At 41.4% G+C, this 12,213-nt stretch overlaps 1 protein-coding gene across 4 annotated transcripts in view; it reads left to right on the forward strand.

The window, feature by feature from the left end:
- The window catches only part of ITGBL1 (integrin subunit beta like 1), a 218,113-nt gene that overhangs the window by 204,416 nt on the left and 1,484 nt on the right, over positions 1-12,213 (forward strand). For all 4 annotated transcript variants that reach the window (XM_073795391.1, XM_033843480.2, XM_073795392.1 and 1 more), the window contains 2 exons: positions 3,749-3,895; positions 11,289-11,402. In XM_073795391.1, the coding sequence (XP_073651492.1) occupies positions 3,749-3,895; positions 11,289-11,402 (261 nt within the window). The remainder of the gene's footprint in view (positions 1-3,748; positions 3,896-11,288; positions 11,403-12,213) is intronic.

Consider the following 12,213-nt stretch of genomic DNA (forward strand, 5'->3'; position numbering starts at 1 on the left):
AGAACGTTAGCTATCTGGCTCTTAGCCGCTGGGTGTCAGAGAGCTGGCCACTGCAGTTAATAATGTTCTCTCTGCTGAATCTACCAACACCCTCCTTAATTCTTCCATAGCTCAAGTGTATTTGTTTCCTCGTTGTTATTTGTTTTCTCCCCTGGTAGCCTATAAGCCCATGAGAGTAGAGCTAGTAAAATGCCTAGTACATAATAAAAAGTTCTTGAGTGGATGACTAAATTATTAGAGTTTATAAAGAAGATATTATTGAAAGCTTTAAAAAAACATTTTTTAAGTAAAGAGGAGTCATGTAAATAGCAAAGCAAAACATTTAAATACCAGTGCATTTTGACCATTGTCTGGGCTAGATGCCAACTTAACTCTCTGGAAGGATCTGATAAATGAGCTAATAAGTGAAAAACAATCTCCTATTTCCTTGCATATAAATGTTACATTAAATTACTTGTGGTGAGGCATCATTTAGTCATTCTCAATGAGATCCTAAATCAAAGGCAGAATGTCTTTCTCCGCCATAGAGATTAGATTATTCCAATTATGTCAAATGATGGTAATTCTTACTAACCCAGGGCTCCTAAGAAGCATAAACATTTGAAAAGCCCATAGCTGGCTGGTATTGATGCTAAAAAGCTCTCTTTCTCTTCCTCCTCCTCCTTCTTCTTCCTTTTGTATCACACATTATCTGCCTCCAAAGGTGGATAACTTGGATAACTTGTTTTGAACTTCTTAAGTAGGCTTCACTTTAAGTGGACTTTTGTTTTATTGGAGAAGTCAAGATAGAATCAGTTTCATAACGATTCATCGAATATGTAACTCTTACACAGATTTGCTAACTTCATTCCACTCTAAGGCCATAGAAATAAAACAGAGCCATCTAAGAACAGTCCATTGACTTTGAAGGACAGTTTATTAGCCAGATGACCTGTAAACATGTCCTGTATTCAGTTTATGGTTGTCAGTTGGGATTTGTGGGAAAAAATAAGAAGGGGATTTTGTTGAAAAGTAACCTTACTCTACAAGTGTTTTTTGAGGATCTGCTATGTCTAAGGCAGTGCTTGGCACTCTGGAGACTATAGTGATGGATCAGACGTGATTCCTACCATCAGAGAATTCAGTCAAGTAATGGGTCTATCTGATACATAACTGCATATTACGAGGTAGAAGACAAAAATGTTACACAAGAGGTAAAAAATAAGATAGTATAGAAATTCAGAGGAGGGGAAGATGAATTCCACTTGGGGATATTAGAAAAATCTTCCAGAGGTGTAGTCACTTTCCCTGAGTTTTGAAAATTAAGCAGGATCTCGTTGTGTAGAGTAGAAGGCATGGATTCCTGTCTCACCAAAGTCATGAAGTCTGGAAAACACCGGAACTATGTCGGGAAAGATGAGTGGGTCAGGAAGTGTATGAAGGGGAGAAGAAGTAAGACTGGGGAAGCAGCTGGGAATCTACTTCAGGAACCTAAGACATAAGGAAGGTTAAAGTAGGTGAACTTCATCCCATAAGCATTAGGGAGTCACACAGTCCTAGATCTCAAGGCTGTGATGTGAGTAGAGTCATGTTATGGGAAGCTGAGAGTGAGAATATTGGAGAAGGACGTGATAGAAGGTTTCTCAAAGGTCTCTGATGGTGATAGGAGTGGAAATTTTGAGGTTGTTTCAACACGATCTGGCAGCTCTTTGGGTGAGGGAAGTGAGAGAGAGTCAAGTATGATCTGAATCATTTTGAACTGGTTGGCTAGAAGGAGAGTTGGGCTGTTAAAAGAGATGGGTGATACAGAAGAGTAGCTTTTGGAAAGAAAATTATACATGCAGGTCTCAATGTATCAATTTCTGATGCTAGTAGAATACGAAGTATGGAATCACGGGAGAGGAATTTCAGAGAGATTGAGGGGCTGGAGATAGAGCCCTGCAATCATTGTGCTTATCTGAAATCCTATGATTTGATGAATTTTTCAAGAGAGAGATGGTAGAGAGATAAGAGAAGATGATTAAGGATAGACAATCAGGGGATTCCTACATTAATCGGGTGAGACAAAAAGTAGAGGAATAAGTAGATGAAGGAGGAGGGTTGAAAGGGTCAGGAAAGTCCAATGTCATGAAAACCAATATAGGAGAGACTTCTTAAGAAGCAAGTGCCCACGAACGTCAAATGTATACCTTCATACTATGCGCAGTTTAAAAAGACAGGAATTAAGAAAAGGCTCCTACGTGTCTCAGATTGATAGTCATCGTTTATTTTCCAAAATGAAATATACAGTCAGTGTGACGTGGAAAACGAGGGGACATTGAAATTAGAGAAAACTGGAGTCAGGTTCTGATCCTGTATGGTTGAGTTGTGTGATTTGAGGAAAAATTACTTAATCTCTCTGAGCCTTAGTTTCCTGACTGTAAAATGGTGATAATGCTTGACTCAAAGGGCTGTGGTGAGATGCAGTTCAATAAATCAGCATATGGACAAGAAGAGGCTGGCAGAAATAGGTCTGTTAATCCAGGTGTCTTTTAAGTTTGCCTCCCATTTGCTTTCCATTCGCTTCCAGATGGTCACGTGTTACAGAGAAATATCACTTGGGTCATGAGTACTTAGGTTTTTTAATCTTAACAATGAATTGCAAACAATTAAATATTGGCCCCCAATCCCTCCTTGTGCAGAAATGAGTGTAGGAAGAGGCAGATGGAAGAAATTTACTATTGAAGATCCTGCCAGAGCAAATGGTCAAGGCAGAATGGTCTCAAAAGATGCAGTGGGGTTGAGCAGTCTGAATGACGATTTGATATGTCCCTGCAAGTAAGGCAGGGACCACCATGTCCATCATATTTGATTTTGCATCCCCTGATGCCTAGAAAAATGCTCTGTTCATAGTAATTAGTAAAATTTTGCCAAACAAATAGCTGTTTTGTTTGTTCTCTTTGGAGAGATCTGGCTGTAAGGTAATGCACGTATAGAAAAAGAATAGAGCATTGATGGGAAGAAAGAGAAATTAACATGGAAGAGGATGCAATTGAATGGAGTGTTGGTGGCCAGAGACTAGTCAGATGTATATGCCAGTGTATAAGTGTCACAGATATAATGTTGCGTACACACCAAAGATAAACATCCCCAAACCAGGAGCCAATGACAGAAACAAAAGGGAGGAAAAGATATGAGTCTAAGCCTCGTGCTGTTTTTAACTTCTATACAGCGATAGGGAGACACCATTACTTACACTTATATCTGTTCTTATTAGCAAGCAGAGGAGCACAGGGAGAGAGTAATATAATACCAGATGCCATTTGTCTGGAGGTGAACCTTTGGTTTTTATTTGTAAGTGATAGGAGAGTAATCAATAAATGGGGCAGGCAGTGGTGACGTGACTAGCCTTGCAGATTGGTCTGGGTGTCAGGGCGTGCACAGTGAGGAAAAGCCTGAAGACTCCATCCTGATAAAAATGCAAATGGGGAAGTATTGTGTATCAAGAAAGGATGGTCACAATCCACTTTAAATTGATTCAAGCTTTCTTTTCTCTCTTGAATCCATCTCTGATGCGACATTCACGACATTCAAGAGGATTGTGTTCAGCTAGAACTCTGTTGCGAAGTTCTTTTAAACACTCACACGCCAAACTGTGCGTAAGGAGAAAGTGTGTTGGCTTGATAGGAAATGAGATACTCTGGTTTACATATTTCTTTCCTAAAGACTGTGACTCAGCTGGCTCTTTGCCCATCTACTCCTCTCACCCCACCCTGTGGTTGCCTCGCAGGCCACGGCACGTGTTCCTGCGGTCGCTGCATTTGTGGGCGAGGATGGTTCGGGAAGCTCTGCCAGCATCCGCGGAAATGTAACCTGACGGAGGAACAGAGCAGGAGTCTGTGCGAATCGGCAGATGGCGTACTGTGCTCGGGGAAGGGTGAGTGTCCGCTGCAGCTTTGGACAGAATCCCTGTTCTGACACGTGGTTTATACGGCAGCACGTACAACCAGCTTCTGCAGACTGCACTCTGCAGAACGCAGACCCCTCTGTCCTCTGCCCGGACCAGGCTTTAAGCTTGGAATTTCTCCCATTCAAACGATAATGGAAATTATTATCAAAAGGAGAGTCTCAAATATTCCTGTGTGCTGCTTTCTTTAGTTGTAAATGAATTCGTGATAGAAAAATGGGTTTATCTAAAGCTCCAGGGACTACAGCTCACATGCACACACCTCCTCTGCGTGTGTGGATCTAAATAAATGCCACTATAAATGAAAATGCCAGAGATAATAAAATAATTAAAAAAAAAAAGTTGCCAAATGAAGTTCAGGGCCTGAGAAAATGAAATGCATGAAACAGGTTTCATGTGAAAAGATCCCTGGGCACTTGCTATGTTCAGCGTCACTGCTGAATAAAAAGAATTGATGATTGTATAAAGAAGAAAACCAGCAAGATAGACTGGGCACTGAATGGGCCAAAAAGGCAAAAGGATAATTGTTGGGTTCACCTGCGAAATGGCGTAGTCAAGAACCGCAGAGAAGTGATCACAAGCGTCTAAACTGCCAACATATAGGCTTTGGGAATTTCAGAGGCTAAATATGTAGATGTGTGTGGAGGAGGGGAGGGTTAGGGATGTGAGGCTATAAAAGGAGACTACATATTTCATTTCATAAAAAGGGAAGGAAAAAGTACTCGGGTCTGGGCTTCCCTGGTGGCACAGTGGTTGAGAGTCCGCCTGCCGATGCAGGGGACACGGGTTCGAGCCCCGGTCCGGGAAGATCCCACATGCCGCGGAGCGGCTGGGCCCGTGAGCCGTGGCCGCTGAGCCTGCGCGTCCAGGGCCTGTGCTCCACAGCGGGAGAGGCCACAACAGTGAGAGGCCTGCGTACCGCAAAAAGAAAAAAAAAAAAAGTACACGCGTCCCAAAGTTCTGGTATAATTTTCTTTGGTCTGAAAATCACCAATTTTCCAATCACACATGTGTAATCTAATATAAAAAAAAATTAAACCTTCAAAGTGGTTATAATCTTCAAGTTGATTGAATAGGAGCCGCTAACTCAATCAAACATTTACTGCAGAAACAGATTCTAGAAGAAAAGCCACCCCACCAGTGCCCCTTCCCCAGCCCCAAAAGGGCAGAACAGGGTTTTTTTTCCTGAGCAGAGAAAGAATACTAATTAATAGATTGAATTTTAGCTATCTTGATGTTGATGCTTCTGTATAAATTCTCCAAGAGACTTTAAAATCCTGCTCTCACAGTGCCTATGGGCCCATCTAGGAGGCTGTCACATTCCTCTTTGCTAGTGGCTAGGAAAACACCTAGGAAGATTCTGGAAGTGCACGGATTCTCACTAAATTTTCCGGAGCTGCCCTGCAGGGAACTAGATGTCCTGGAGCTTCCCAGCTCTCTTCTTCAGCTCACTAGCCTCCTTGCAGAACAGATGATGCCCCCCCACGCCCCCCCGCCCCCCGCCCCTTTCAGACAGGGCAAGGCTCTAGCTGAAGTTGCACTTACCTTGAAACACCTACCCTGGGGCAGGATTAGCAGGTAAATATCTTTCTGAAGAAGACACAGGGAAGAAAGGGAATCTCTTAGTACCAATGGAGGAGCCCTCAGAAACAGGATGTGCCTCGGAGATGTGCCCCTAAACAGTGGCTGTTGCTTCACCTCTCTCTCAAGGCTGGTGCTGTCAGGTTGAAGGGGGCTTCTTGACACAATTGCAAAGATAAAATCTGATGGATGATGTGACCACATAGGGTGCGGGGAGGAAGGCTGAAAATTGATACAAGCATGATCATTTCAATAGAAAACAATGTTCTTCGTTTCCAGGAACCCTGAATTTGTGTTTTCATTGTTCAGGCAAGGAGGCCATGCCCTCAACCTAATGCAGTTACAGCAGTCAGGTGGCTCTCAAACGAGTTTAAAGCAATCACTGTGTACCCAGTTTGTTCTCCCGTTAAATTCAATCTAATTCCAAGTCCCAAACAAATCTCGTACCAGTTTGGTTCTCAGGGGGGGCCTCAGCTCCTGGAAACACTTTGTTTTGGGTTCAGGCTCTGTTGGGAGAAACAAAAAGGAGGAAAGAGAGGTTAAAAGGAAGACAAAGGGAAGGAACTGAGGAGGAAGAGATTAATAAAGAAAACAGGGAAGGAGGTAGGGATGGAATTAACCTTCAAAGATGAAACAGGAAAGAAGAAAAAAATGCTATCAGATCAGAATGGAGGGTATAAAAGAGTACCGAGAATGACTAATTTGTCTGAATTGGATTTTTTTGAGCATAGGTCCAAACACAGCATCACAAAGTTTAGGTACTTTTAGTTGGTTTTCCATAATGGCATTATCCTTAGAATAAGGGTATTAGCTTTTCGTATAAACTCTACTGAATGAAGAAACCCATTCATATTAAAAAATTTGTGTGCTTCTTTATATTTATTTTAAAAACCAGCAATTGTGTGTGTGTCTGTTTACTAGACACACTATCACATCATTAACAGTGTCCCTAAGCAGGTCTTGGCTAAGTTATGTCCAGTTGCGGGTACTGGAAGAAAACACAAAACCATGCTCACTGGACTAGTGAATAGCACTCTGTCATTGCCCAAACTGAATTTAATTCCGAAGGAGGAGGAGTCCCTTTTCAAGAAATAAACATTCTTATTAAAGTCATTACATTCATAGGAGAGTGACTCATTTTTTAGCCTCATAAATGTAGAAAATGTAAAAAAAAAAAAAAAAAATAGGTTGACTAAATATTGGCCCAAAGGCATTTCCTCAAAATGAAACAAAACAGAACAAGAAAATCTCTCTAGTTAATGCCTTTTCAAATTGTTTGCTTTGGGTGGTGGGAAATATATCCATGTATCAATGAAGAGTTGACAGCATATTTGTCTAAACTATTTTTTATCCTTCAACGGGTAGAGAGTTTTAAACTCGGAAGGAAATGTAAAACCTGCCTCGAGGCTGTACGTTTTGAGATTGCTGTTAGTGATGATACTGGCATGCCTAGTGTTGGCAGCAGCTGGCTGTGGGCTCCTTTCTTCTCTTCCTATTCTGGAAGAATCCATGCTGGACTATTAAATCCCTTCCAAGTTATGTAAACTGGGGCCATAGACTAAGGGTCTTCAACATGGTGGCAGAGAAGGAAATCCCTTCTGAGTTATTGAAACTGGGGCCATGTATTTCTGGATACATCTCATGGACTTGCCAGAATGCCATGTACTTTGTCTTCAAATTTGTAAATGAAAACCCCTCACCCCGATTTTCACAAAGGGAATCGAGTCTTTTTCTTTCTCCGATCACGGGGCAGGTGTGAGTAGTGGGCCTGAGATCCCCAGGGCACAGCACTTAGCAGCCTAGACCCGGCTGAGTGTTTCCAGCAGAAAAAAACGAGGCTGAAATGTGTGCTCCCCAGGAGCTGTGAATAAAGCTGTCACCTCAGGAGACGATGAAGAAATAGCATTTTATTTCTTTACAAATTTATAGCCAAGACAATAAATCACTCCATAGAAAAATTTAAAACAAGATACACATTGTCGTGACCCTCATAACAGATGGAAGAGTTAGTACAATAGTGAAATCTGCCTGCTGGGATGTCGGGTTGCAGCATTTTGTCAGGCTTGATGGATGAAAAAGAAAGTCCGACTCTGTTAATGGGGCAGCTAACAAAGGTGCCTCGCCCTTATACTCAGTTGTTTGCGGGAATAACCAGAGACGATCTCAGAGCCAGGTCTCCCCTAAACTTAGCTACCTTTGCGGAATATGTGATATAATTTATAGGCTGTTTGTTTGGGGATTTATTTATTTGGATCCAAGAATACACAATAACCTTCTTACCCTGATAACTTCAACCCAGATCTAGGTGATCCACTCTGATATCCTTAAAGATGCTTTTGTGTGACAATGATTAACTGCATGTCGCTTAATGACCCCTTACACTCTTACGTTGATACTCGAGTAATGCATCGTCCAGATTAAGTCCACGGTACCTCCACCACCTATCCCTCCCCTCCACCCGACCCGTTCTCCATCTCTGGAAAAGAGAAAGGGTGAAAGTCATGGTTCAAAAACCAGTCTTCACTCCATGCTCTAGTTGCCTCACTGATATGGCTGTTGGGGCAGATCTGTAGGACACACAACTCATTTTTTGAAACTATATGAAAGTTTTTTTTGTTTTTGTTTTTTTTCCCCGGGAGAGGCATCACAGGTAGGTAGGTACAAGAGTAGATTGAATCAGATAGGAATCTTAGGTTAACTGATGTACTTTCATTTTCTCATCTTTGAAGGCAGAAGAATTTCATTTCTTTCCCCTTCTTGTGTCCTAAGGATGCTCTGAAGACAAATGAGAAAATGTGGCTGATTCCCGAGGAATGGAAGCCAGTGGGAAGCACAGAAGGGAGATCAGAGCACTCTTTAGGGTCCTTATACTAAGAAAGACAATAAATGGGTCAGTGATATTGTGGTCGTGAACTTAGTACCCTAGAGATCCTGCCAAGATGAGCCAGCTTCTCCCTATAGCTGGACTGGGTCTCATGGATGTGAGTGGAGCCCGGCCAGCTGAGCTGAACAGTTGCTCCCCTCTTGGCAGTCATGTGGCCTGTGCCTGACTGACAGAATCCTTTGCCTAAGTTTTTCCCTTTCTAGAGATGGGCAGTTTGACCCCCAGTTACTGATGAAAACAGAGCACTTTACAACCAAGGCGCTGCTATCAGAGGCCCTAATAATGACCACAATGTGTTAGTATTACATGCTATTCCTAGTTTCACAAGCAGAAGAACTTCCTACCTCTGAGAGACACAGACAGTAAAGAACAACACAGCTGGGAAAACGCTGACTGAGAAAAGCTACTTTTTCATAGCACATACAAAAATCAGTCCCCATTTTTCACTTTAAGTATTTCAGTGACTAGTAGACTTTTGGAACTGGAATTTATTTGTCAAATGGTCTCTCCATGATACCATATTAACTTTAGCTGAGCTTACCAGTTTTAGGAAAATACTTTGCTATAGACTGAAGCTAAGCATTCCAGAAGCAAGAGCAGTAATTAAAATAGTTCCAAGGCCAGAGGTTAAGTTTAAAAATGAAATGTGAGATCTTTTCATGAATTGTGACAAAATACAAAAAAAATATCCTAGGCATAAGATGTGACTATCATGGACAGATAAAGTCATTTACTTCTGCTGCTTTGTAGAAATAATTTTGGAATGCAAAGGAAATACTATTTTAGAAACAACTGAAAACAATCCAGTTCTTCCAGTAATTACTCATGGAAATAAAGCACGAAATATGGTGCTTTCTGAGGAAATTTCAATGAAATGTCCCAAGTTGTTTTTTTGTTTTTTGGGGTTTTTTTTGCAGATATGTTGCTAACCATTTACTAAATGAGCAGTTGAATGGTGCACACTTCCATACCTAGAAATTTGAAAGAAATCTTTAAAACTAGGATAAATCTCTAAAATAAGGTAACACTGTACCTGAATGAGACCGGGAGGGAGCCAGCCTTCCTCACAGACTGAGCCGGAAGGCCTCGCTCACTGGTTCCTAAGCAACCATCAGGCTGTCAGTCACTCATCAGAACTGAAAGTTGTCTAGATTTTACTCAAGAAAATGCAAAGCAACCAAGACCCTCAGGAAGGCAAGTCAAGACTAAATGAAATCATGCTGTGCTTAAGCAAGGACTTAACAAAGGTAAACCCAGCTCTGAGCACATAACTAGTACTCCCTTACTTTCCACATGACAAGGAATGTGGAAGGTTTAACTTGGCCATTGGGGATTTTTGCCACTAAAATGCAGATAGTCATTTCCATGATATGAAATACCACATAGTGCTTAATGCTCGAGATACGTTTATACAGATCCTTTCCTGATTCCATGGTATGAGGAAATCCTTTTCTCTAGCCACTTTACTCACTCAGTTTGTTAACTCATTTTTTAAGCACTGTGCTTCCTAGAGGCACTAATGATTGATTCCTGCCCCTCTCCGACAAATTTTGAACTTACCGAGTCTGGAATTTTGTTAAATAGGTCAAAGTACTTTTTTCTACTTCACAATCTCTTAAGGTGATTTTTGACCAGAACAATTTAGTGATAAGCATCTTTCAGTAGAAGGAAAGCATGTTTGGAAAGACTAACCCGTCCAAGGAAATAGAAGGAAGGGAAAGTCCTTTTTATGTGTTTTCCTTTAAATTTTAAAGGTGTCTTTACTGTGGTTGTAGACGTAATTTTGCCATGTGGGGTTTTATGGGCCATCAGATGAAGACATGTAGACTGTGAGAGCTTTCTTCCCTTTGTGACACCATTTAATCCATATATTTTCTCTTCTTTTAAACATATTAAAATAATTAATAAAATTATTTCTCAGCAAACCAAAATGTTTTTAATAACTAGAGGAATTTTTTAATTAGTGGCATTAATTAAATAATTAATTAAAAAGAGGGGATGTGTAAAGTAATGGAAAAGGTGGTTGGACCTAGAGCCTCATAAAAGATGAACATTTTGGGGAGATTAGAGCTATCCTTGATTATGGCAGGAAATCCTGAGAATGAAATCTGATAAGTTGAATATACATGAGTTATTATGTGTGTATTTTTAGCACTTTAAAGAGCTACCCAAGGGCTTCCCTGGTGGCGCAGTGGTTGAGAGTCCGCCTGCCGATGCAGGGGACACGGGTTCGTGCCCCGGTCCGGGAAGATCCCACATGCCGCGGAGCGGCTGGGCCCGTGAGCCATGGCTGCTGAGCCTGCGCGTCCGGAGCTTGTGCTCTGCAAAGGGAGAGGCCACAACAGTGAGAGGCCCGCGTATCACAAAAAATAAATAAATAAATAAAAGAGCTACCCAATATACAGGCGTGTCCGTATTTTAAGAAAATCATGTAAACAAAAATCCAGAGTTGTAAGCACAATAATTTAGTATTTCTTTTATTAATAAATGCATCCCCTCTTATTAGAACTTGCTATTCAATTCCTTTAAAAACAAGCACCTTTAAAGCATGATTCAATTCAGAAAATAAAAACATCTATTTTTGAATACCTTTTTTGGAAGGCCATCTATAAGAATCAACCACATTCTGCTCTCACTGACATTTCAACCAGGCTGGGCCATGGAACATTTGCTCAAGGCTAATTGCAACTGTCTAGATCCATAATGAAGCCTTTCCTGGATAACCTTTACGAATTACAGTAAGTCAGGCTCCCCTCTGAGCGACCGGCTATTCAATAAACTTTTCCCTTTGGAGGATAGGTTATTAGAAGTCTATTGTCGCTGCACTGATGATATTCTGTTCTAGACGGAAACCTTTAGTTAAGTGGTGACAGCAAGTAGTGCCCTTTGTGATTTCAGGTTCTTGTCACTGTGGGAAGTGCATTTGTTCTGCCGAAGAATGGTATATTTCGGGAGAATTCTGCGACTGTGATGACAGGGACTGCGACAAACATGATGGTCTCATTTGCACAGGTGCAGTATCAACCTACCCTAACTGTTCTATGTCACAGCTGGCAATAAAGACAGATGATACCCACTGCGTACTGCCATAGACAGCTGGGCAGGGGAGCGTCCGTGTAATCAAGACCCACTATTCACAGGAAGTCACCGCAGAAGGGGAGTGGGCATTGGCAGACAAAAGTAACCACGCCCTCAACTCACACATATGCAGTTATATGTTGAAAAGAGAAAATAATTGTCTGGACAACCATTTTACTTTGAGCCTCGTGTAGGGAATGGAGTATTATTTTAAACAGGACCCAGGTACCACTAATTCAAAGACGGTTGATGTATTGGTTGGCTGCAAGGAGTGGGGTGTGTGTGTTGCGGGGATGAGGGAGACTTAGCAGTGTCATAGCTACTGCTCTCCCAAGTTATTGAATCCTGATAATTGGTTATAAAATACATCTGCTTGAACAAGTTACAGGGGAAAGGGAGACACGTTATGTTTGTTCTCCTTGTTTCTAGTTGAAGGTAAAAGATGAATGCTTGTGTATGTCATTAAGCTAGACATTCACTGTCTTGTCCGTCCCTGTGGCACAAGGCTCCTCTTCTAGCTGATTCCTCAGCTTACCTCATTCTATGTCAGGAGACTTTATGGTTTTTAGCATTTATTCATAAGTCAGACATAACTTGCTCTCTACAGGAAAACAAAATTATGACATGGAAGCCACCTGGAGTGACACAGGATGGTCACTATTAGATGATACACAGATGGTAGCATCAAGCAGATGCCATTAATTATGTGAAAAATCACACTTCCCATTGCTGCTAAACAAGATAA

The sequence above is a fragment of the Tursiops truncatus genome, chromosome 18, assembly GCF_011762595.2.
Source record: "Tursiops truncatus isolate mTurTru1 chromosome 18, mTurTru1.mat.Y, whole genome shotgun sequence".
In the NCBI taxonomy this organism is placed as follows: Eukaryota; Metazoa; Chordata; class Mammalia; order Artiodactyla; family Delphinidae; genus Tursiops; species Tursiops truncatus.